General features: G+C 45.7%; 1 protein-coding gene across 1 annotated transcript; it reads right to left on the minus strand.

The window, feature by feature from the left end:
• Positions 1 to 2,576: 2,576 nt before the first annotated feature.
• On the minus strand, positions 2,577 to 3,140 carry LOC136502944 (uncharacterized). The gene is made up of 2 exons (XM_066498188.1): positions 3,112 to 3,140; positions 2,577 to 2,961 (listed from the first exon to the last, which is right to left on the minus strand). Exons 1-2 carry the CDS (start codon positions 3,138 to 3,140, stop codon positions 2,577 to 2,579), a joined length of 414 nt encoding a protein of 137 aa, XP_066354285.1.
• Positions 3,141 to 27,603: the final 24,463 nt, after the last annotated feature.

Below are 27,603 nucleotides of genomic sequence, written 5' to 3' on the forward strand. Positions count from 1 at the left end.
CTGATCCCATTGCTTTGCGACAGAGTTGGCAAAGCTTTTGGGTGGCATTCCGTTGTTCCCTGCCCTGCCTTCCAACAGATTCCCCCTTAATGGGGTTTCTATGGGCTCAGCTAGGGGCTGGTTTGAACTAGAAGGTTGAGATGACCCAATCCGCCTCGATGTGGGTTGGGCAGAGGCCGCTGAGGCTCATCCGCATTTTTCTCCCCTGGCTCTTTTTCGACGTGAGGTGGCCTCGGACCTTTTGCGGGTCAGCCTTCGAACCTCGGTCTTTCGATCTTGGATTGAGCGACTCGAGCCCCCGAGCCCTGTTAGGGTCTGATAGGGGTCGGCCACGCTTCACGTGTTACCCCATCCTCGGTTTTCGCAACTAGAGGGGCTGAGTTGATGACACTTGCCTCGATGGCTCGAGTGTCATGCTCAATGAGCTCGCTAACGGGTACGTTTGTGTGGAATCTGGGTCCATCATTTGCTGATGGGGTCGGCAGAGCCCTTAGGTGGCATCCCACTACTTCTTAACCCGCTTCCCGACAGATGCCCGAGCCGTTCGTTTGGCTCAGGTGGCCCATTGGCCTCTCCTCGACAGAGATTCTGTGGGTTTGGCCCGGGGTTAGAATCGAACGATAAAAGGTCGAGACGCCCCTGTCCACTTTTGAGCAGGGTCGGGTAGGGCCGCTGGGGCTCATCTCGGTTATTTCTCCCTGGCTCTGTTTGATGTGAGGTGGCCTCAAACCCTTCGTGGGCCAGCCTTTGAACCTCGGTCTGTTGCCACTCATATCGAATGAGGCGACTACCGTTTTGTGATGCGACACGAAGCATTGGGGTGCGATGATTTGCATATGCAATGTTTGGATGTATAATTTAATCGAAACAAAAGCGGTGGTTGGTAACGTTACCTTGGTGGTATGAGTGATGGGAAGCTCTTACCAGACATGTCCATGCATGGTGTGAGTCCGATGTTAGCGATGGGGTCAGTGTAACCTGCATGAGCATCGCAATTTTTTGTTTTGGTATCTCGGTGGTGATCTGAGCCGTTCGATTGATTTGGGCAGCCTGACGGTTTCCCCTTGGAGGAGATTCCATCGGTAGACCCCTCCGAACCCTTCTTGAGAAGGTGGATGCCGAAGTGGGGGAAGCGGGAGGCTATGAGTTTGATTACTCTAGTGAACAAAAAACACCGTAGCCATCGAGGCATAGGATCTGGTGGTTCGTCCAGTTTTACTCAAAGTTCTATGCCCACATACCGTGCCTCCAGTTTTAGACATATGGAGGGGTCAGGCGAAGGGATGTCTAGACTAGTAGACACCCTCGGCAGCCCCCGAGTGATGTCCGTGTCCCTGTCGTTTGATGGGGTCGAAAGCTCGGTAATGAATCTTAACGCATATAGTAAGAAGGCAGAGGTGCTTATCTTTCTTCGGACATTGGTTCGTTGTTTTGCTCAGGCCGTTCGATCAGCCCAGGTGGCCCGTTGGGCCCCCTCAGATAGGGGTTCCATCGTCGGATCATTCCATGGTCCCACCTAGGGCAGTGGAGGGTCGTCAGCACGCGTGTGCTCCATGATTCCCATGCCTAGTGCACGGTCATGGTGGGCCATGTCCTGGCAACGTTTAGTTTGACTAGAGCACGTCCCGTCAGTCCAGAACGCATCCCGTCCACTCGAAGCGGTCGAATTTCTTCAAAAGTTGATAAAGGGGGAGTCCTCGTTCGCCGAGGCACGAGATGAACTGGCTGAGGGCGGCGAGGCACCCCGTGATCCGCTGAACCCCCTTTATGTTCTGGATCGGGCCCATCTTTGTGATGGCTGAGATTTTCTCCGGGTTGGCTTCGATGCCACGCTCGGAGATGATGAAGCCAAGCAGCATGCCCCTCGAAACCTCGAAAATGCATTTCTCAGGATTGAGTTTGATGCCATTTGCCTAGAGTTTAGCAAAGGTTTTTTCAAGATCGGCGACAAGGTGGTCAGCCCATTTGGACTTAACTACGATGTCGTCAACGTAGGCCTCAATGGTCCACCCGATGAGGTCCCCGAAGCAGTTGAGCATACAGCGCTGATAAGTTGCCCCGGCGTTCTTTAGACCGAATGGCATTGAGATGTAGCAGAATGATCCAAAGGGGGTGATAAAAGACGTCACGAGCTGGTCAGACTCTCTCATCATGATTTGGTGGTAGCCGGAGTAGGTGTCAAGGAAGCAGAGGGTTTCGCACCCTGAGGTGGAATCGACTATTTGGTCTATGCGTGGCAAAGGAAACGGGTCCTTTGGGCATGCCTTGTTGAGACCAGTGTAGTCGACACACATCCTCCATTTCGCGCTCTTCTTTCGTACAAGAATGGGATTTGCTAACCACTCTGGGTGGTGTACATCCCTGATGAATCCGGTGGCCAACAGTTTTGTTATTTCTTCACCGATGGCCCTGCGCTTTTCCTCATCGAAGCAGCGTAGGAGTTGTTTCACTGGCTTTGAGCCTGGGTGGATTTTCAAACTATGCTCGGCGACCTCCCTCGGGATGCCTGGCATGTCTGAGGGTTTCCACGCAAAGATGTCTTTGTTGTCGCGGAGGAAGTCGACGAGCGCGCTTTCCTATTCGGAGGAGAGCGCGGTACCAATGCATACCATTTTTCCCTCGAAGCTGCTAGGGTCTATGAGGACCTCTTTGGAGCCCTCTGCCGACTCGAACAACCCAGTCGATTTCTTTGCGTTGGGCGTTTCTTCAACGACCTCCTCCTTGAGGGTGGCGAGCTCCCCAGAGGCGATGATTGCTGTGGCATGGTCGCAGCACTCGACCTCACACTCGTAGGCCTGCTGGAAGGAGGTGCCAACGGTAATGACCACGTGTAGGCCCGGCATCTTTAGCTTGAGGTATGTGTAGTTGGGGACGACCATGAACTTCGCGTAGCACGGTCGTCCCAGGATGGCGTGGAAAGTTCCGGGGAACCCCACCACGTTGAAGGTGAGGGTCTCAGTCCTGTAATTGGACCGATCCCCAAAAGTGATGGGCAGATAGATCTGCCCTAGTCATATGGCCTGTTTACCAGGCACGACGCCATGGAAAGGCGCTTGGATGGGTCAGAGGTTCGTCCGGTCGACACCCATCTCGTCGAGCGTCTTGGCGTACATGATGTTGAGGCCACTGCCTCCGTCCATCAGCACTTTCGTCAGTCACTTTGGTTCGACGATCGGGTTGACAACAAGTGGGTACCTTCTCAAGTGTGGGACGGCATCTGGATGGTTGGTCCGGTCGAAGGTTATGGTGGATTCTGACCATCAGAGGAAGGCGGGCATGGCCGGTCTGACCGTATAGACCTCACGGCGCGCGACCTTCTGGCATCGCTTGGAGTCATAGGCCGTTGATCCTCCGAAGATCATAAGGGCACCATTCGGTGTTGGGAAGGCATCATCCTTCTCCTCGTCATCGTCTGTGGTGGGGGCGGGTTCCTTCCCCTGCTCCCCTTTGTTGGCGCTTCCGAGCAAGAACTTCCGCATGAGACCGCAGTCTTTGAGCAGATGTTTTACAGGAAAGGCGTGGTTCAGGCACAGCCCTTCGAGCATTTTTTCAAAGTGGTTTGGAGTGCCCTCCATGGGCTTCCGGCCACCCTTGCGGTCAACAGCGGCTACGAGCGAGTCGTCACGCCGTTGCTTCTTATTCTTTCTTTTGGCGGAGCGGTTGGAGGCGCCCTCGCCGACGCCCTCATTTCGCCTTACCTTGCTGTCGGAGAGGTCGAAGATTTCTTCGACGGCTTCCTCTCCTAAGGCATGGCTGGTGGAGATGTCCAAGAGGTCCTTGGTGGTCCGTGGGCCCTTGTGTCCCAGCTTATGGACCAAGGACTCGCAGGTGGTTCCGGACAGGAAGGCTCCTATTACGTTGGCGTTGGCGACATTGGGGAGCTCATTGCACTGCCGGGAGAAGCGCTGGATATACCCACGGAGGGTTTCATCAGCCTTCTGGCAGCAATTCTTGAGGTCCCATGGGTTCCCAGGGCGCTTGTACGTGCCCTAGAAGTTCCCCACAAAGATTTCCCTTAGATCCGCCCAACTCTGAATGGCGTTGGATGGTAGGTGCTCCAACCATGCTCGTGCCGAGTCGGCCAAGAATAGTGGGAGATTGCGAATAATGAAATCGTCATCATTCGCGCCACCGGCTTGACAGGCAAGCCGATGGTCTTCTAGCCAAAGCCCGGGGTTTGTTTCCCCAGAATATTTAGGGATGTTGGTAGGCGGTCGGTACCTTGGCAGGAAAGCGGCGTTGAGGACGTGCCGGCCGAAGGCCTGAAGGCCGGTAGGCCTGGGCTCAGGCTCCGATCCTTGCCGCTGTCGTAGCGTCCGCCGCTCCTTCTCTTGAGTCATCGTAGGCGCATCTCTGGGTGTCGATGGTGCTGCGTGCATCGCAGTTGTGGCCGAGGCATTGATGCACCGGGACAGTGGTATGCTGCCTGTTGCCTAGAGGTGTCTGGTGAACCAACACGTCCTTGGTGGGGTGCATTGAGGGCGTGCACTGGCTGGTGTCAAGGTTGCATCGCCAAGACAATGAGCTTTCCACCTGCTGCGCCGCCGGACACTCGAGCAACATGCGTATCTCTCGGTGGGCCCGACGATCCTCGGACGTTGTGGCCTCGGGAAGGCCATGAAGCAAGGCCATCACGGCGGCAATGTTCTGGCTTGCCTGAGTGAAGTGAGGGAGGGCCCCATCATCGGTGAGGATCCTTTGGCGTACATCATGGGCCGTGGCATGTGTGCGCCCACCGCTTCCGCGACGCCCGATCTCACGGTTGATCTCCACGTACTCCCGCACGAGCCCTTGTCTGGCTTCATCGATCTCCAGCTTCCAAGCTCTCAGTTGCTCCATCCTCACACGAGATGGGGCGGCTGCCTCCCCTCTGGTCCTACCATCGGGGTTGCCTGTCGAAGTAGTTTCCTCTTCGGAGATGCTTTCGATGCGCCCCTCAGGGGTTCCCACCATGAAGCATCCCTGGGAAGGGTGATGGCTCCCCCTGCTAGAGTTAGAGCTAGAGGATGATTCTGGCTCCTTAGTGAGGAGCTTGTAGAGAGACTCCGTGTCGTGTTTAATTACCCCCACGAACTCGTTGTCCATGGGCGGTTGAACCTGCGTAGTGCCATGAGGTGGCAAGTGGTCGCCACGGCATTGCGGAGACTAAACGGAAATGCTATTGGGGCGCTCCGCATGTGGCGCTCCGAAGAGAGGTGCCCCTCCCTGGAAGGTCATGCCACGTTGTCGTCATTGGAAAGGTGTGGTAGAACCTCCTAAATTATAGGACCCACATGCACTTGTCACTGTCCAACGACCTTTGACAACTATGCATATGTTCCTGGTAACTTAAGAAGTCTGTCGGGTGTCCTCAGGGAACCCTGAATCATCCACGATTTCCAAGCAGGATCACATTACAGAGTCATTGCAGTATTACAACATTTATTCAAATATATACATCAGAGTAAAAACAGCGGAAGTCTTACAATAACATAGTTTACAAGCTATTTGTTTCAAACCATACAACTAAGTTCGATAATTATTACAAACCAAAGTAGTGGAGTGGCATTATAACATAATACAAAACACATAATTAAACTGCACTGCCCAAGGGCCACATATTTACTTATCGTCATCGCATTGAACAACAGTCATGCAGCACGATCCAAAACAGATCTGCTCATGAGGCTCACCTGCAACAAGGGTCAACGAACCCTGAGTACAAAAGTACTCAACAAGACTTAACCGAAATAGAAACTGATAGAACTCAAAAATGCAGGCTCATGGGATTCAAGGTATGGCTTTAACAATAATGAAAGTTCTTTTGCGTAAAAGCTTTTTAACAAAATTCTTTATATCAACATTTAAAACTTTATAAGAACCACATATGAATCTGCCATAATCCATAATGAGATCATGAACTTCATATCCAACATCTTCTCAAACCATCCTTAAGTTCCAGTTATTAAACTACGATGATGAACAGAGAAGTGAGTCTCCATAACCGAGGAGCAACGACGATTCAAACCGATTATAAACCCAGCTGGGAATTCTAGACCACACGACATATGCAGGTCCCCGACCTACATATACCAACCTACCCTCAGGTCCCCTAAAACAAGAACAGGTCCGCTCCACCTGAGAATACAGTACTCCACCATTCCAGCACATTGCCACGTGAGTAGCCATTCTCGTAATAGAATCACCAAGTTAAGGCTTACCGAAGTATGTGGTTAGTACTACAAAGTCTCACCGCACACAGTTCAACAACGGACGGACCTTAACCGACACAGGCGGAAAGGACCCGCTCACAAGACCTCCATGTCTTATGGCTCACACACACCTAGTCCGCCCGATCTAGATTTATTACTCCACAGGCTCATATTTTATGATCACATAAGTAACCAAAGATCCATTTAAAATTCTCAGGTGACAGGTAATCACCCGACTAAGCATGACTAAGCATATCTAGACATTTACGAATAAAACAGGTAATCAAGGTAGATATGGAAAAACAATGTTGGTAGTGCACCAATTAGGCTTTTACTTAACTCTTAATCACTTAATGCAGTATAGAAAAGCAAAAGTGAAATTAATTTGTAAAACACAAGGTAGGGTTGTATGCATCCGGGGCTTGCCTTCGTTGACGGAAAAGTCCGGTTCCTACGACGTTTCACTAGTATTCGAGCCGACCTCAACAGACAGATTAACCTCCTCTGCAACTTGATTAACTACCACGTGTTCACCTTCGTTCACTACACGTAGTAACAATGCCATGTTTAACATGATGCGGAATACGAAACGTGATGCTTGATGATAGATGTAAAAGTTAACAACTGGAATACAACTTTCCTTCGCGGTACAGTTGCAAGCCAACAAAACCAACTAAATCTTTTTCGTAACACATTCATCAATTGCCAAGGATCATTATCAACTAATGACCCAAGGACATCACTCAATCAAAAATTCAATCAAAACCTAAATCATAAAAGATTACTATTTGCTTTTATGAATTAATTATTTTAATTCAAAATTATGAAATAAATAAACTTATTCTAATTGATCTCAAAATTTTTGTAAGTGTTCATTACATGATAAGTAAGTGTCAAAACAAATTTCATAATTTTTGGACAATTAAATACGCCTAGAAAAATCATGGAAATCCATTTATTAATAAATTGAGCAATTTTTATCACATTCAAAAAGTGCTGAAAAATAACATTTCATATTTTTCTTAAATAATATACATCACAGAGAGGTCACACAAAAATTTTCATAATTTTTGGAGCTCTAAATAAATCTACACAAAAATAACAAATTACATCACTATTCATTCAAATCTAAAAATAGAAAAATTCCATTTGAACGCTGAGTCACTGACATCCCGGCCCCACTTGTCATCTTCAACCTCCAGCGCTGACTCCGACGACACGCGCGCTGATCGGTGAATTCTCGCCGCCGGTGAGACCAACGATGACGGTGAAAGCACCACCACGTTCCCTACACCACTACGCTTCGACTGGTGGCAAAAACAAGACCAAACACTGACTGGACCGAGCACAGCGACGACCATGGCGGGCACGACGGCACGGCCGCGCTACACCAGCGACACAAGTGCGGTAGAGGTTAAACACTTAGCACAGAAGGGTTCAGCACCTCACCCCGAACATGACTGAGCAACGAGCATGGTCGGAGGAGCAACGAAGATGTTGGTCGACGTTCCGAGCAGGCACGGCGGAGCAGACCGGCGTCGGTGGCGATGCTCCGGTAGCTGTGGTGGTCAAAATGAGAAATCAATGGGTCATAGAGTACCATGGCATCGTGGCGAAGCTGAAGCAAAACTCAGCAGGGGCAGAGGCGCACCGTGGAGCTCTGGCCACGGCGAAGTGCTTGCAACGGGGACGTTGCCGGCCACGAGGAAGAAGAGCGCGCACCGCGAGTTTCCGGTGAAGACAAGCCGAATTAGTGGGTTGGCTGGGCACGTAAGAATGAGGCGGACCTGTGGCAAGCTGTGCAGCGACTGGAGTGTGCCAAAGCGACGGTGAGAGCTCGCTGGAGTTATGGCCGTGGCGTCGGGAAAACAGAGCAAGGGAGCGGGGGCAAACGGCGACGGCTCAGGTTATAAAGGATGGCCAGGAAGCTCAAGGAAGCCATGACGACTCCATTTCCCTCGCCAGCGCGATGCCTAGACGACCACACGCGCGACTGGAAGCAAGCCGAAGGATCACCGGCAATGTAGCTAAGGCGGTGAACACTGTTCATCGAATTTACAGAATTACCATCCGTCTAAATTTCCAAATTACTCCCAAATTTGTGTAACAACTCAAAAATCTCCAAAAATAAAAGTTGTTCAAAATCAAAAGTTCTACAACTTTGCTTTTATAACCAACCCCTAATTCGGTCTACATTTTGAAATGAACGTTTGAATTCAAATAGGGGACATTTAACGAATTACGCCTTTTCGAATTACTTCAAATTTTTCATAACAACTTGGAAAACTCCAAAAAACAAACTTTGTACAACTCAACAAGCCCTACAATTTTGCTTTTAGGCTCAACCCCAAAATATGCTTAGATTTTGAAATGAGTTTTCAGGGTAGGATTTAAATGCTGAAAATCAGGGTTTTCTCGAAAATTCAAATCCAAACCAAATTTTGAACTTGATTCAAACAATTCAATTCAACACTCATAACATAAGTGTAAACTTGTTTTAGTGAATGCATATCAAAGTTTGCAATATGACCAATGCCTTGCAATGCATATGATGACATGTCCTGTTTTTAATATTTAAACACCCAGGGTGTTACAATCCTTCCCCCTAAAAGAAATCTCGCCCCGAGATTCAAAGCCATAGGGTAAGTAATGAAAAGGAAATGTGTTAATCCAAAAACATCCCATTCTTATCCATAAAACAACTAAGGTTCCTTTACAAAACATAATTTGTAACAACCGAGCTCAACTAACAGTACTCTATTCTATAATGACGCAAGAAACTCTGGAAACTTTTCTAACAAGTAATCTTCTGATTCCCAAGTAGCTTCCTCTTCTGAATGTTGATTCCATTGTATCTTATAGAACTTTATTGTCCTCCTTCGAGTAACACGATCTTTCTGATCCAATACTCGGATAGGATATTCGGAATAAGTCAGATCTAGTTCAAGTTCCACTCCTTCAACTTCAACATTCTGCTCAGGCACTCAGAGACACTTCTTCAACTGAGACACATGGAACACACCATGTACGGCTGATAAATGTTCTGGTAATTTCAAGCGATAGGCCACTTTTCCATATCTCTCCAGAATTTGAAATGGTCCAATATATCGAGGTGCCAGCTTGCCTTTAACACCAAAACGGGTAACTCCCTTCATTGGTGATACTTTCAGATATACAAAATCTCCTTTATTAAACACCAATGGTCTACGTCGTCTATCCATATAACTCTTTTGTCGGGATTGAGCTATCTTTAGATTATTTGTATTTGCTTAACCTTGTCTTCTGTTTCTTTCACAAGGTCAACCCCAAAGAATCTTCTTTCTCCAAGCTCAGACCAACTCAGCGATGTTCTACATCTACATCCATAGAGTGCTTTAAATGGAGCCATTCTAATGCTTTCCTGATAACTATTGTTGTATGAGAACTCAGCCAAAGGCAGACATTCATCCCACTTATTGGAATAGTTAAGGACACAACACCTTAACATATCTTCAAGGACTTGATTGACTCTTTTAGTTTGTCCATCAGTCTATGGATGATAAGCTGTACTATATAGGAGCTTGGCACCCAATGAAGAATGCAAGTGTTTCCAAAAGCTGGAGACAAACTGTGTACCCCTATCTGACACAATAGTCTTGGGTATTCCATGGAGACTCACAATTCGCTCTAAATACATCTTGGCATACCATAGAGTGGGATATGTATTCTGAACTGGAAGAAAATGTGCTGATTTGGTTAGTCGATCTACAATAACCCATATTGAGTCAAATCCCTTTGATGTCTTGGGTAGACCAACAATAAAATCCATACTTATGTCCTCCCACTTCCAAGATGGAATAGGTAATGGTTGTAATTCACCAGCAGACCTCAAATGTATAGCTTTCACCTTTTGACAAGTATCACACTTTGCTATATATCTAGCAATCTCTATTTTCATTTTAGTCCACCAAAAACTTTGCTTCAAGTCATGGTACATCTTGTTACTTTCCGGATGGATAGATAACCTAGTAACATGTGCCTCTTCCAGAATTGACTGCCGCAACTCAGGAACCTTTGGTACCACCAGACGATCCTTGAACCATAACACACCTTCATCATCTATACTAAAGCATTCTGCTTTTCCATTCCTGACCCTTTCTTTGATATGGGCTATACCCTTATTTTCCTTCTGAGCAGCAATAACTTGATCTCAAATAGTGGCTTCAACAATTATGTTGGTCAAACTTCCTTGTTGAATTACTTCTACATTCAACTTCTCCATTTCATGACATAAAGTCAAACTCATTGTTCTCACTGCCAGACAATTGCAATAACTTTTGCGACTAAGGGCATCTGCAACCACATTTGCTTTACCGGAGTGATAATGTACTTCCAAGTCATAATCTTTAATCAGTTCTAACCATCTTCTTTGTCGCATGTTCAACTCTGACTGAGTAAAGATATACTTTAAGCTCTTGTGGTCTGTATAAATATGGCACGGATTACCAAGTAGGTAATGCCACCAAATCTTCAGAGCATGAACCACAGCTGCTAACTCCAGATCATGAGTCGGATAGTGTTCTTCATGTTGCTTAAGTTGCCTGGATGCATAGGCAATGACTCGGCCTTCTTGCATCAACACACATCTAATACCAATACCTGAAGCATCACAATAGACATCAAACGGCTTCTCGATATTAGGTTGGGCTAATACTGGTGCAATAGTCAACAGTCTCTTCAAAGTCTAGAAAGCCTCTTCACAATCAGATGACCAGACAAACTTGACTTGGTTCTTTAACAATTCAGTTATGGACTTTGATACTTTAGAGAAATCTAGAATAAACCGACGGTAATACCCCGCCAATCCTAGAAAACTCTGAACTTGATGAACTGTGGTTGGCGGTTTCCAATCAAGCACATCCTTCACTTTGCTTGGATCAACTGCAACGCCTTCAGCTGATAAGACATGTCCAAGAAATTGTACTTCCTTAAGCTAGAAATCACACTTGCTGAACTTGGCATATAGTTGATGTTCTCTCAAGCGGGTCAGAACAATTCTGAGATGTTCCGCATGTTCTTCCTTATTCTTGGAATATACTAGAATGTCATCAATAAATACTACTACAAACTTATCTAGCTTAGGCATGAATACTGAATTTATCAAATACATGAAATGAGCTAGAGCATTTGTCAAACCAAAAGACATTACCAAGTATTCATATAATCCATATCTTGTGGTAAATGCCGTTTTGGGAATATCTTCAGGCTTTATCTTGATTTGGTGATACCCTGACCTCAAATCTATCTTGGAGAAAACTTTGGCTCTGGCCAATTGATCAAAAAGCAAATCTATCCGAGGTAAGGGATACTTATTCTTGATGGTCACTTCATTCAATGGACGATAGTCAACACATAACCTCAGGGTCTCATCTTTCTTTTTCACAAAAATTGCCGGACATCCCCAAGGTGATGAACTAGGTTGAATAAATCCTTTCTCAATCAATTCTTGTAACTGAGTCTTCAACTCGGCCAATTCCTTAGGTGGCATCCTATAAGCTCTCCGAGAAATTAGAGTTGTTCCAGGTTGCAACTCTATGTTAAACTAGACATCTCTATCAGGTGGTAGACCGGGTAAATCTTCAGGAAACACCTCAGGAAATTCACACACTACCGGGTTATCTCTAATCTCTTTGACAGTAGTTGCACAAACCTTGCCCACTGATCTTCTTAAGGTTGGAAGTTGGATGAGAAGTTGAGAATTACTATCAGGCAAACTCACCCTTAAAGTCCTATTCAAAGCATCTATAACAGCCTTATGCTGATACATCCAATTAATTCCCAAGATTACATCTATATCCTAATCCTTAAGGATAATCATGGTAGTGGGAAAAATATGCCCACCCAGGTTTATGGGTACCTGGTATACCATTTCCTTAGTACATAGACGTCCCCCGGGCGACTGTATAAAGAAATTTTCCTTTGTTGCCACAATTGAAATTTCATGCTTTACCACAAATGTTCTATTGATGAATGAATGAGATGCACGAGAATCAAAAAGTATAACTGCAGGGTGATTGGCAATGGGAAACATACCCATCATCACTGGCTCCCCTTTTGGAATTTCTCCAGCTTGAATATAGAACACCCGTCCTGTCTTCCTCTCATCTTTGCCCTTCTAAGCATTCTGATTGGGGTTCTTGTTTGGTGCCTGACCCTATTGTTGATTGGCAGGGGCCTTCTGATAATTTTGATTAGCCTGCCTAGGATACAGACATTCCCTAGAGAAATGACCGGTCCTTCCACAATTGTAACATGGATAATTGTGACTCTAGGACGTTGGAGGATTGCCACCAGGAGCATTGGTCTGCTGTGGATTTGGTTGGGTTATAGCAGGATGGACATTTGACTGTTGTCCGGCTTGGAACTATGGCGGACGATAAGGACGATTATGATTTACTAGATGATAAATCACCCTCTGCCTCTTCTGATTTCCCCCAAAAGATCCAGACAGCATACTCTTTTTCTTTTTGACCTCCTTATGCTGCCGATACTTTGCCTCTGAAGCAATTGCAATATTTATAGCCTCATGATAAGTAACATTAGTACAAGTTGTCATCATTGTCTGTAGCTTGGTATTCAGGCCTCTCATAAACCACCTCTTCTTCTTGGCATCAGTATTGACATGTTCATATGCATATTGTGACAGGTGATTGAATCTTCCCACATACTGCATCACTGTTTGATCCCCTTGCTTCAAAGCAAGGAATTCATCCAGCTTCATAGCCATCACTCCATCAGGGATATAATGGGCTCTGAAAGCAGTACAAAACTCCATCCAAGTTAACGGAACACCTGTGGGTTGCATGGCCATAAGATTTGCATACCAAGCACCGGCTGCACCTCTAAGTTGCTGAGCAGCAAAGACTGGTTTCTGAAACTCTATGCATGGTATAAGATCAAATTTCTGCTCCATGGTCCTAAGCCAATCATCAGCCTCCAATGGTTCATCTGCCTTGGTGAACACCGGTGGTCTTGTGTCTGTAAAATCAACATATGTAGCCTCTTGCCTGTTATGATGGCGACCACGGTTTCCTTACATCTGATTCTGATTACTCTGAGCTATCTCATGAAGCAAACAAGAATTTTCGGCCGTCACATTGACAAGTGCGGTTATAGCATCAGCCAGATTTGTTGGAACTGGTGGCAGATCTGGAATACCATCCTCATCATGTGAAGTTCCCGGAATATACGAACCCCGCGTACGACGCATCTGCTCATAACAAACCAAACTTTATTCACAAGTCTTTATTGAATTGCGCAAAAGCTTACTCTAGACACATTACATAGAGTTTACTAATATAAACACAAACCCGCATGAACCTAAACAAAACTACTTAACTTAACTAGAACTAACTATATACAACTCTACTCCTTTCCTCGATTACTTCAAGCTTCAGGCTCGATATCCATTATAGAAATATTACCGCCTTCATTATCACTTTCATTGATCATTACTAATTCTTCAGGATCTTCTTCTTCTTCCTCTTCTGATTCATCATCATCGGCAAGGATGACACCGGGATCCATTGCATCAGCTTGGGGTTCATGATTAGGGTCCAGGAGATTGCTAAGCCTATGAACTTCCTCATGCAGATAAGTATTATGTTCTTCTAAATCTTCTACATAGAATTCTAGCTCATGAGTTCTAGCTCTAGCTACATTTTCCCTATGCCAAGCTTCATTCCTTCCTTCCACCATACGAACTAACATACGTTCACAGTTCCTGTGCGCGGTGGTGAGACACCTCAATTGATCCTGTAATTCTCCTACCTGTATAGCATCCAAAGCCCTATCTCTAGTAGCTTGTGCTAACTCTGCAAAAATCCTCTATATTTCTGACTGGGGATCAGGCCTAGAGCTGCTACTGCTAGCACCGTCATTCCTAGGGGCAAGTTGGTGACGAGGAACTCCTTTGGGTCCAGTGGACTTACAGGGCATCATCTTGGTACGAGCCATACTGTAGGAAGCCAATTTAATCCAAGTAAGATCACTTGATCAAAGTCTAAAGAGCAGCTAGAATAGATTACATTACTCAAACTAGACTCACTACTCAACTCCAGACTCCAAGGTGAAGGAAGTAACGAGTGAGTTAATCATGATGCATGAATCGTTCTTACGAACAAAATCATTAAAGCTTATAAAGCACATAAGCAACATTTGTTTTATATAGGGCATAGTAAGATTACTACTCCACCACACAAAACCTTTTTTATCGAAGAAGGAAAGGTGAGAAAGAAATAAGATAAGTTAGAAGCAATTTGGACCAAATTATCAAGTTAAATTTAGTCATCCCAAATCATTTTAAAGTTTTTGTAAAACACTACATCAAAAACCTTGTAACAATCGCTCTGATACCATTCTGTGGTAGAACCTCCCAAATTATAGGACCCACATGCACTTGTCACTATCCAACGACCTTTGACAACTATGCATATGTTCCTGGTAACTTAAGAAGTCTGTCGGGTGTCCTCGGGGAACCCCGAATCATCCACGATTTTCGAGCAGGATCATATTACAGAGTCATTGCAGTATTACAACATTTATTCAAATATTTACATCAGAGTAAAAATAGCGGAAGTCTTACAATAACATAGTTTATAAGCCATTTGTTTCAAACCATACAACTAAGTTCGATAATTATTACAAACCAAAGTAGTGGAGTGGCATTATAACATAATACAAAACACACAATTAAACTGCCTTGCCCAAGGGCCACACATTTACTTATCGTCATCGCATTGAACAACAGTCATGCAGCACGATCCAAAATAGATCTGCTCATGAGGCTCACCTGCAACAAGGGTCAACAAACCCTGAGTACAAAAGTACTCAACAAGACTTAACCGAAATAGAAACTGATAGAACTCAGAAATGCAGGCTCATGGGATTCAAGGTATGGCTTTAGCAATAATGAAAGTTCTTTTGCGTAAAAGCTTCTTAACAAAATTCTTTATATCAACATTTAAAACTTTATAAGAACCACATATGAATCTGCCATAATCCGTAATGAGATCATGAACTTCATATCCAACATCTTCTCAAACCATCCTTAAGTTCCAATTATTAAACTACGATGATGAATAGAGAAGTGAGTCTCCATAACCGAGGAGCAATGACGATTCGAACCGATTATAAACCTAGCTGAGAATTCCTGACCACACGACATATGCAGGTCCCCGACCTACATATACCAACCTACCCTCAGGTCCCCTAAAACAAGAACGGGTCCACGCCACCCGAGAATACAGTACTCCATCATTCCAGCCCATTGCCATGTGGGTACACGCTATTCCTGCCATCTCTCCACTCTCGGTGCGCGAGTAGCCATTCTCGTAATAGAATCGCCAAGTTAAGGCTTATTGGAGTATGTGGTTAGTACTACAAAGTCTCACCGCACACAGTTCAACAATGGACGGACCTTAACCGACACAGGCGGAAAGGACCCGCTCACAAGACCTCCATGTCTTATGGCTCACACACACCTAGTCCGCCCGGTCTAGATTTATTACTCCACAGGCTCATATTTTATGATCACATAAGTAACCAAAGATCTATTTAAAATTCTCAGGTGACAGGTAATCACCCGACTAAGCATGATTAAGCATATCTAGACATTTACGAATAAAACAGGTAATCAAGGTAGATATGGAAAAACAATGTTGGTAGTGCACCAATTAGGCTTTTACTTAACTCTTAATCACTTAATGCAGTATAGAAAAGCAAAAGCGAAATTGATTTGTAAAACACAAGGTAGGGTTGTATGCATCCGGGGCTTGCCTTCGTTGACGGAAAAGTCCGGTTCCTGCGACGTTTCACAAGTATTCGAGCCGACCTCAATAGATGGATTAACCTCCTCCGCAACTTGATTAACTACCACGTGTTCACCTTCGTTCACTACATGTAGTAACAATGCCATGTTTAACATGATGCGGAATACGAAACGTGATGCTTGATGATAGATGTAAAAGTTAACAACTGGAATACAACTTTCCTTCGCGGTACAGTTGCAAGCCAACAAAACCAACTAAATCTTTTTCGTGACACATTCATCAATTGCCAAGGATCATTATCAACTAATGACCCAAGGACATCACTCAATCAAAAATTCAATCAAAACCTAAATCATAAAAGATTACTATTTGCTTTTATGAATTAATTATTTTAATTCAAAATTATGAAATAAATCAACTTATTCTAATTGATCTCAAAATTTTTGTAAGTGTTCATTACATGATAAGTAAGTGGCAAAACAAATTTCATAATTTTTGGACAATTAAATAAGCCTAGAAAAATCATGGAAATCCATTTATTAATAAATTGAGCAATTTTTATCACATTCAAAAAGTGCTAAAAATAACATTTCGTATTTTTATTAAATAATATACATCACAGAGAGGTCACACAAAAATTTTCATAATTTTTGGAGCTCTAAATAAATCTACACAAAAATAACAAATTACATCACTATTCATTCAAATCTAAAAATAGAAAAATTCCATTTGAACGCTGAGTCACTGACATCCCGACCCCACTTGTCATCTTCAACCTCCAGCGCTGACTCCGACGACACGCGCGCTAATCGGTGAATTCTCGCCACCGGTGAGACCAACGATGACGGTGAAAGCACCACCACGTTCCCTACACCACTACGCTTCGACTGGTGGCAAAAACAAGACCAAACACTGACTGGACCGAGCATAGCGATGACCATGGCGGGCACAACAGCACGGCCGCGCTACACCAGCGACACAAGTGCGGTAGAGGTTAAACACTTAGCACAAAAGGGTTCAGCACCTCACCCCGAACATGACTGAGCAACGAGCATGGTCGGAGGAGCAACGAAGATGTTGGTCGACGTTCCGAGCAGGCACGGCAGAGCAGACCGGCATCGGTGGCGATGCTCTGGTAGCTGTGGTGGTCAAAATGAGAAATCAATGGGTCATAGAGTACCATGGCATCGTGGCGAAGCTGAAGCAAGACTCAGCAGGGGCAGAGGCGCACCGTGGAGCTCTGGCCACGGCGAAGTGCTTGCGACGGGGACGTTGTCGGCCACGAGGAAGAAGAGCGCGCACCGCGAGTTTCTGGTGAAGACAAGCTGAATTAGTGGGTTGGCTGGGCACGTAAGAATGAGGCGGAGCTATGGCAAGCTGTGCAGCGACTGGAGTGTGCCAAAGCGACGGTGAGAGCTCGCTGGAGTTATGGCCGTGGCGTCGGGAAAACAGAGCAAGGGAGCGGGGGCAAACGGCGATGGCTCAGGTTATAAAGGATGGCCAGGAAGCTCAAGGAAGCCATGACGACTCCATTTCCCTTGCCAGTGCGACGCCCAGACGACCACGCGCGCGACTGGAAGCAAGCCGAAGGATCGCCGGCAATGTAGCTAAGGCGGTGAACACTGTTCATCGAATTTATAGAATTGCCATCCATCTAAATTTCCAAATTACTCCCAAATTTGTGTAACAACTCAAAAATCTACAAAAATAAAAGTTGTTCAAAATCAAAAGTTCTACAACTTTGCTTTTATAACCAACCCCTAATTCGGTCTACATTTTGAAATGAACTTTTGAATTCAAATAGGGGACATTTAACGAATTACGCCTTTTCGAATTACTTCAAATTTTTCATAACAACTTGGAAAACTCCAAAAAACAAACTTTGTACAACTCAACAAGCCCTACAATTTTGCTTTTAGGCTCAACCCCAAAATATGCTTAGATTTTGAAATGAGTTTTCAGGGTAGGATTTAAATGCTGAAAATCAGGGTTTTCTCGAAAATTCAAATCCAAACCAAATTTTGAACTTGATTCAAACAATTCAATTCAACACTCATAACATAAGTGTAAACTTGTTTTAGTGAATGCATATCAAAGTTTGCAATATGACCAATGCCTTGCAATGCAAATGATGACATGTCCTGTTTTTAATATTTAAACACCCGGGGTGTTACAAATGGGCGAGGCGATGCTGGTTCTCCCTGGACTGCTGGGGTCCAAGGGAGACACCGAGCTAGTGCCCAAGCCCCTTGTGGTCGAGGATGATGGAGGGGAGAGATTTAATGGTGGTGTGTGTGCCCGTACCAACTCTCCTCCCACCGTGATGACGAAATCTAGGCTGCCGAAGTGCATGTGTGCGCCTGGGACCCAGCTGACATTGTGGTTAGCCATCCGTGGCCTGGTTTGGAATGCGCAAAGGCCCCTACCGGACGCGCCAACTATCGGTGTTTCGAACAAGCACCGGCAAGTAAATTTATAATTGATGCGCGTTAGGCCCGGATGGTGCGCTAATGGACACAAGGTTTATACTGGTTCGAACTGAATGTCCCTACGTCTAGTTTGTTGCTGTGTTATTAGCACCAAAAGAGGTTTGTAGTAGGGGGTACAAACGGTCAAGAGAGGGACTGGTCCCAAGTCTCTGATGGAAGGGTTGAAAGGATGCCAAGAGCTTGGTGGCGGCCTGGCTGTGTGCGTGATATGTCGAACTGAACTCTCTGTGAGTTCATCTGTCTGTGTGTGTTTCGTCAAAAGTTGGTCCCTCTAGTAGGGAGCCCTACCCTCTCTTTTATAGACCAAGGGGGGAGTAGGGGTTACAGATGAGAGAAAGAGGAAAATTCCATGACCATAGAAGGTCCTTTGAAGGATTCGGGTCTCCCCTTTTTCCCACGCCTGCCCTGCATAACATGGTAGACTGTGTCAGGAGTGGCATGGTTGTTGATCTTCGTAGGCCATACCCTGGCCTTATTTAGCAAGTGGTCGCGTCCCGTCCCGCCCCCGCGGGTGGTGTGTCAGATAGGGTTGTCGATCTCTGACCCCGTGGGGAGCAGATGGTGCAGTGACTGTCCGTTTGCCGCCATAAAGGATGAGAGTCCCTCCTTGGAACATAGTGGTTGTCGTATGTTCATGTCGGGTTCTTCGCCCGGAGGCTGAGGGCGGCGCCTACAACACTGTAGGGCGGAGAGCACGCGCCTGCAACACTGTTTCAGGCTCTGCCATGCCTAGAAGGGTCTAAGCGCTTGTCCTGTCACATCCTGACGGTACTTCCCTACAGGGGCGCAGGGCATGGCCCTTGATGCCATGGTTGACCCGAACGTCTTGTCTTATCCTGTGCCTATCATCATGAGGGAGCAGGGTGCAGTTGTCAAGCGAGGCGGAGCCAGCCTTTGGACATCGGGTGGGGCGAGGTCCGCCCTCGGACGTCAGATGAGGTGGAGCCTAGCTTTTATCCATCGGGCGAGGCCGAGCCCGGCCCTCAGGGGTCGGGCGAGGTGGAGTCTATCCCGCAGGGGTCGGGTGACGCAGAGTCTATCCCACGGGGGTCAGGCAAGGTGGAGTCTAGCCCTCGGGGGTCGGGTGAGGTAGAGTCTAGCCCTTAGCCCTCAGATGAGGCGGAGCTGAGCCCTCGGCCCTCGAGCGAGGCGGAGTCGTCCTCCAGCCATCGGGTGAGGCGGAGTCATCCTCCAGCTATTGGGTGAGGTGGAGCTAGCCCTCGAGTGTCGGGCGAGGTGGAACAAAACTCCTGTCGTTCAGGCAAGAAGCGCAACTGTGCTCTTGTCCGTTCGAGAGTTTTTAACGTTCAATGGTTATTAGTTTCACCTTCTTGGGTACCCTGGTATTAGGTCCCTGACACATCCTATTAAGCGAAATAGAACTTCTTTAAGAAATCCATTAACTCTGAATCGCACTTACAATTTGAGTCAGCATCCACATACGTCGGCCTAAATCCATCTCTAGGACTCAATGCTTATTTTTCTTTTAATCCAATGGCCGACATGAAGACGTGACTTTTCTACTAAAACAAACTCTCAGAGCTAATTGCTTGCATCGGCTATTGGCTTTCATTGCCGATCTTAATGAAGCCTCCTTCCCATAACTTGCCAGAAAAACATTCGAAGTCTCATAATTCCCAAAAGACTGGATCAGCCATTGCGATGCTTACGGACTCATCAGCGTGAACCAGTTCGACATCATCTCCATGCCATTGAATCAAACATTGATGCATGGTCGATGGTATACAATAGTTCGCATGAATCTAATCGCGGTCAAGGAGCAAACTGTATGACCCTTTCCCATCGATGATGAAGAACGTGGTGAGCAGAGTCTTGCTCCCGATTGTTAGTTCGACATTTATTGCCCCCCGGGTCTTAGACGTATTCCCTCCAAAGTCCTTAAGCATCATGTCAATCTCCATCAGATCTCCTAGTCCTTTGCCAAGCTTACGAAAAGTGGTGTAGGGCATAAGATTGACAGAAGCACCTCCGTCTACTAACATCTTGTTCATCGGCTTCCCATCAACAAGACCTTTCATATATAAAGCTTTTAAGTGCCAATGCTTGACTAGTTTGTCAAATATTGCTTGCTGTACAACCGTTAACTTGGCAACTATCTCCTCATACTCCGATTCATCGAAATCCGAATAAACTTCTTTATCTGCCGGAGCTCTGAATTCTGATGGCAACAGAAAAGCCATTTGGATATTAGCCGATGGTTGCTTTCTATCGGCTGTTTGTTTAGTATGCCATACTTGAGGTTTACCGGATGCCTGAGCCTGTGTCGACACCGAATTTTGTCCTGTGTCGAGGACACACGTAGCAAGCCGGAAGGGTCCGCTCGATGGAGTAGATCCGCCTAGCTTCAGCGCAAGGGCGATCGATCCTGCGTAATCCTCCCGAGACGTGCCAGTCAATTTGACCCTGCAATTGACAAGGAGAGAAAGTTCATCAGTAATTAAGGGCGGAACATGCCGGTGTTGCCAGACAGTCTCAAATATACGACTCTGAGAGCCGATATAAGAGGAGATCGACTAAATAGTCGATTCCAGCATATTCATAAGAATAAATCGGTTAAAACTTATGGGGTTGCAAAAGAAGGATCGGTTATCATTCAGAATAAATATCATTTAAGCAAACATTAATCAATGGCAATAAGATATAAATGACGGTCGGTTTATGCTGAGCCAATGATTACAAGTAACCGAACTCCTGTTTATATAAAGAAACAATTCAACACCACTTAAACATTTAATAAAGATAAATCTAATGAACATGTTAGATCTCATCTATCGCCATGACTAGTGGGGCATGAGGCAGAATCATGCATGCCATAGAAATAACAATAGGATCGACGATCCTAACTCATTACTAATATCAGTGGGGCATGAGGCAGAATCATGCAGGCCGTAATACAATAATAAGATCATGGGGCTAACACATCTTTCAACTTATCTCTACTTCAATGATCTCGTAATGTGAACTATTCATGAAAGCGCTCGATATCGGCTAAATAGCCGATTCAGGCATAGCGCATAGTTAAGGTTATGCCTTCTTAGGAGCGGGCCTACCAACTAACGATCCCCACTCCACGGTGCCAATAGTGGGGTGAGATGCAGAATCCCACAGGCCATGATGATGAGCCATGGAATGGTTTTTGTTAACCAATAAATCTACTCAAGATCGAACATACCTTAACCACACGCTATGCACGATTAAGATTGACGCAAAACAGCCGATAAAAACATAACTCATCACTTAAGATGTAGATTTGATCAATTTTAGATTGGCAAACGATGAGTTAAACATGATATAAGGCCAATCCAGATCAATCTCAATCGAGCAGAGTGATATTGCTGTAATTAGATGAACAATGAAAGCAATAAGCAATATTGGTAACTTAATGAATCTACCAAAGACTGCCATACTAAGGTAGAGCCGATAACTTGACCTTGATCTAATTCAAGCAGTGGGGTGTGAGGCAGAATCACATAGGCCATACTTGAATTAGACAAGAGTCGATAACTAGTCTATACCAAAGCCATAGTGGGGGTTGACTAGATCGATGCAGCCATACGAACAGAGGTATAAACCATGACGGTACTTACAGACAAGCAGTGGAGGTCGACTAGATCGATGCAGCCGTACTCGCTGAAGAACTCGTTGAGATCTACTCTACTCCTACTCCTAAGGGGTGGCCGGAGCCAAAAAAAGTAATTGACTTGTATTTGATTGATTGGATGTCCTTTTACAATAGCTGGGGTTTGATATTTATACCCGGAGTCTAGACATAAATCCTACTCGAGCACGACTTGTTACAATCTTTGGCATAAAAATGAAAACATTCCTAATTTAAGATAACTTGGACTCTAATCTTTCTCTTTTTGTAGAGTCCAGCATGTCTCGTCCCAGCACCGATCATAGCTTCTATCGTTATCCACTGGTGCTATCTGAAGAGAGACGATTCTAGTGCTGTATCCGAATCAGCCGTTTTCGATCTACATGCAATTGATTCCTTGCTGACATGGTTTTTGGGTGTTTTTGAGCCTTTGAAATCCTTCTTCCAAATTCTGGTGTAAACACATGCCCCCCAATTTTGGGATAAAAATAATTTTATTCCAAAATTATCCTATCTGCATCCCTGATTGGTCCACAGTCACGGGTAGAGAACCTTGATCTGGGGTCCACCGTCCGTCACCGCTTGCGTCCATTCATGAGCCTATGGCCCCAAAACTTTTGCAAGAGCACCACTGTTTCATGGGCATTTGGATTCATCTTCCCGGGCTAGCTATAAACGCTTATCCGACCCTGCCGAGAGCAACTTCACTACCTCAGCCATGTTTCTTTCCCATCCGTCTTTCCGAGTGCTCCCAACTCTGCTGGACCCTCCATGGTCTATCCTTTTGTTATGATGATCTTGAGCGGTTAGGAGAATTCTTGTGTATAGGGTGATTGTGTCGCTCATTCTAGCGCCTTGTCGAGCAAGAGAATCAGCTACTGCGTCTAGAAGAAGTCTTGTGATGTCACCTGTATCTTCTCACCATGCTTGCAGAGCTGTTCTAGTGTTTGCAAGGGCTACAATGTGTGGACACCTTTCCCTTGTTCATTTCATTAAATGCCCACCGGGAAAGCTACCGGCTTCTTCCCCATAGTTTCCTGATTTTCCAAGAAATCGGCTGATCACATGCTGGGCGGGCGATTTCCCCTCTTCTCGGGTACAACGGGCTAATGTCGATTCGTGTCACGATGACTTTTGTCCTTACAGGATTCAGGCTCCCTTCAATCCAAAGAAGTCCTGATAGGTCTATTTCTGGTCAATCTTTGAATCCGTTTCTGATATTTTGCAATTTTGGGGAAGCAATAGGTCCGTGTCTGTTATCTCTTCGTTATCCGCTCCCTGAATTCTTGGGGGTGCCGTTCCGCTTCCATCTCTGATTCCAATTCCACACCTTCGGCGAGAACTATCTTCTCGCCTTCCCGGGCTATATATACGGGCCACGGTTATAGATCTAACAACAACCCGCTTTGTCTTAAATCTTCGGTATCCCTTAGTATAGCTCTTGCTTTTCCATAGATTCGAGGTCATGGAGAATATTAAGAGGCCTCCTGAGGGGGCCCTTGATGGATCTGCATCATCGCGTCAGCGCACCCAATGTCAAGAAAGTGCATCTTGCAACGCTTCCGTAGTTCTAGAGCAGACGGCCAGCTCTGCCCAGCCTCTGGGGTCATCCTTGGTACCGATTTGTCGCCGGCTCCTGAGAGATAACGATGACCTGATCGCTTCCATTGACCGGACTGGTGAGAAGCTTGCTGACTACCTCTCTATTGCGGAATCAGCTCTGGCCATAATTCAGGGCCGATCACCTCCTGAGGCCAACCCAGTGCAGGAGAGGCTAGCCAAGGCTGAAGCCAGAATTTCTGGTGAGATATTTCCCACAAGTTTTTGTTTCTTCTTCGTTTTGCCTTCAGGATTCTGATCATCTCTCTCTTGACCCTTTCAGATTTGTTCGCCCAACTGGAGAGCCTTCAGCTAGCTACGGAGTACGTGGCAGGATTTGTCAATGCCAGAGGTGCCATCCCAATAGTTTGCCTGTATGACATCCCAAATCATGTCAAGGAGGTCACTCTTCATGGCGTTCGTCATGGCGCTACCATGGTGTTGGCTACCGCACAGGCACGTTCTGGCCACAATCTTTGGCTTCTTCCTCATGGTTTCCCAGATGCGGTGCACCCTAGGGATCATGAGCGTCTGACTGAAAATTTCCTTAGCGCCGCTGACTCTGTGGCCTTCAATACCCTAGCCGATGACATAGTAGGCAAAGTGTTTTTCGGCCCATGACTTGTAATAGGTGGTATTTAGCAAACAATTTCTTCGTCTTGAGTGATTTCTCCTCTGTTTTGTACTCCATATTGTACGCATCACTCTATCGACATGATCGATACGTATTGTACCGGCCTTCACCCCTTCTGATCTACTTTCTTGCTAGCAATGATACCCTTCCGGTATCGGCTATTAAAACTAACGGCCGAGCAAATCAGCTGTTAAGTGTCAATCCAAATGCTAGGGTAATATTCCTTCAAATATTCCATATTGATCTGCTGAATCCTTCTCCTCCTCCCAGCGTCTCCAAAATGCACCAGGCGCGCAATGCCTGAGCCGATAAGGTTTCCCCTGATTTAGGCGACCACACCGGCTGTCTCGCTTTTGGTTGTCATAAAATATGTCTTTGAGAACATTTTTAGATCAGATGGAGAAGTCAATGGCCTGTGGGAGCTGATGCCATTTGACTAGGAATACCGAGAGCGACCCATGGTGCCCCAGACTTGAAATCTACATGTCATCGCGGATTTTGTGTAGAACCGATCATATTCTCTCATGCTTCCTTCTTCGGCTAAAGAGCCAATTTGATATAGCCGATCTAGGCCCTTAGTTTAACCAAGTCTGAAAACACGTCTTTCATTAAGAGAACCCTTCGATTTCCTGCCTTTCAGTTGCTCAATGTTGTATTCCCATCGGCATTAGTGAAGTGACGCCTCGCCTCCCATTAATTGCTGCTGCCTTTTACACATCCCAAGACGTCCGTCCCTTCGCTTCGGGTCTTCAAATACTGGCTAGTGGTTTTGGCCTCGAATACACCCCTACTCACAATTGTTTCTTCGCTCTTCTCTGCCTATCGAAACCCTGTAGTGGTTCTCTTTCTCCCTTTCGTAGATCCAATCATTCTTCATGGCCGGCAAAGATAACCGAGGCAAGCGCACGGCGGAAGAAATCTCAGAAGAAACTATGCTGATGAATCAGCGTCTCCGGCGCATGAGGTGAGATCGACATTTCTTGTTTATGATGATGAACAGTTCTGATTTGCCTATATGTTCATTGTGAATGACAGTTTTCATCCTTTTTCTCTAGGACTAGCAAACCTACTAATGTTGCGTCTTCTGGGCCAGCTTCATCAGGTTCTTCCAACTCATATGATGGCGATGATGCTCGGAGCTTTTTCTGAGAATGGAGAGCGGCCGAGGATCGCTATTCTAAAGTGATTCGGAATAATGGCCAGCTTGAGATCCATCTAGGGGTCCTCTAGGCTGCTCTTAATGTGGTGGAGGAGGAGACCAACGCCGTTCGAACATGGCTAGCTGAGTCTGACGCTGCGGTAGCAGGTAGGATGATCTCTATGAATGTTTCTGTCCTGGTTTCCATTGCCTTTGTCTTGATATCCTTCTGCAACAGCCAGCTCAAATGGTGCAAATGGAATCTCTTCAATCGGCGGCAAATGCAGCCGCGAATGCCGTCAATGTGAGGGGGTCCCCCATTGACGTTCGTCTCCAAGACATTCCGACCCACGTCCAAGAGATCACTCTCCATGGCATTCATCATGGTGCGGCGGTAGCGCTAACCATGGCGTAGGTCCAAACCGGGCATGATCTTCGTACCATGGAGGTTGGCTTCCCGACCGACGACAGCCCTGAAGGACATGAAGATCTGATAGAAGATTTTACCGCAGCGGCAGAGGCCATTATGGACATCACACCCGCTAAGGATGTGGTGAACAAGGTCTTCGGTTAGTTTGTACTTAGGATAAATCAATGAATGAAGACTATTGTTCCTTTATGATTGACTTCAGTGTGACATCCTTGTGTATGTTTGCCTTTTGTTTTTCGCTCTGTATGCGATACATATCGTATTGGCTTTTATTATCTTTGAAGATTTCCATTTTTTTTGAACTAGAGGCGATACCCTCCTGGTACCAGCTATTAGAGCCGAGAATGAATCGGCTATCAGTCGTTGATTAGATGCTAGGATAATGTCCCACATAACTTTTCAATATAAAAAGGTCAGACGAGTACTCAACCCAGGTCAAGTGTCCTATTAGGCGAAACAGAACTTCTCTTAAGAAATCCATTAACTCTGAATCGCACTCACACTTTAACTTAGCCTTCACATACGTCGACCTAAACCCATCTCCAAGACTTAATACTCCTTTTCCTTTGATCCAACAGCCGACGTGAAGCCGTGACTTTTCTACTAAAACAAACTCTTAGAGCCGATCGCTTGCATCGGCTATTAGCCTTCATGGCTGATTTTAATGAAGCCTCCTTCCCATGTCTTGCCAGAGAAACATTCGAAATCTCCCAGTTCCCAAAAGACTGGATCAGCTATTGCAATGCTCATAGATTCATCAGCGTGAACCAATTCGACATCATCTCCATGCCATTGAATCAAACACTGATGCATGGTCGATGGTATGCAGCAATTTGTGTGGATCCAATCACGACTGAGGAGTAAACTGTACGACCCCTTTCCATCAATGACGAAGAATGTGGTGGGCAGAGTCTTGCTTCTAATTGTTGGTTCAATGTTTATTGCCCCCGGGTCTTAGACGTGTTACCTCCAAAGTCTCTGAGCATCATGTCGGTTTCCAATAGATCTTCTGGTCCTTTGCCAAGCTTATGAAAAGTAGTATAAGGCATAAGATTGATAGATGCACCTCCGTCCACCAACATCTTGCTCATTGGCTTTCCATCAACAAGACCTTTCATATACAACGCCTTCAAGTGCCGATGTTTGACTGGTCTGTCAAATATCGCTTGCTGCATGACTGTCAACTTGGCAACCATCTCTTCATACTCTGATTCATCAAAATCCAAATAAACTTCTTGGTTTGCCAGAGCTCTGAACTCTGATGGTAATAGAAAAGCCATTTGGATATTAGCCGATGGTTGCTTTCTATCGGCTATTTGCTTGGCATGCCATACTTGAGGTTTACCGGATACTTGAGCCTATTCCAACTCTTTGTTCCTTAGGCGCTACACCCTTCTCCTCTGGCTTCTTATCAATCCTCAGGGGCACCATTGGCCTTCCTGCTAGACATGTTCCCTTTGGTTGCTTTCTTCTTCATGATCAGCCTAGTCTTGGTCAACAACTCTTTTTCCTAGCCGATCATGAATACTTTTATTTTTCAAGCGCCGATCTATGTTATTATGATGATATGCATCCTAGGCATGGATAGACCGGCGGTTGATTTGAGATTGCCTAAACTTCCAATATTGATTGCTGCATTTTGGACAGTCATGTCTGGTAGGCAATTTCAAACCTTCGTTCTAGCAGTATCTGAT

The sequence above is a fragment of the Miscanthus floridulus genome, chromosome 14 (assembly GCF_019320115.1).
Source record: "Miscanthus floridulus cultivar M001 chromosome 14, ASM1932011v1, whole genome shotgun sequence".
NCBI lineage: Eukaryota > Viridiplantae > Streptophyta > Magnoliopsida > Poales > Poaceae > Miscanthus > Miscanthus floridulus.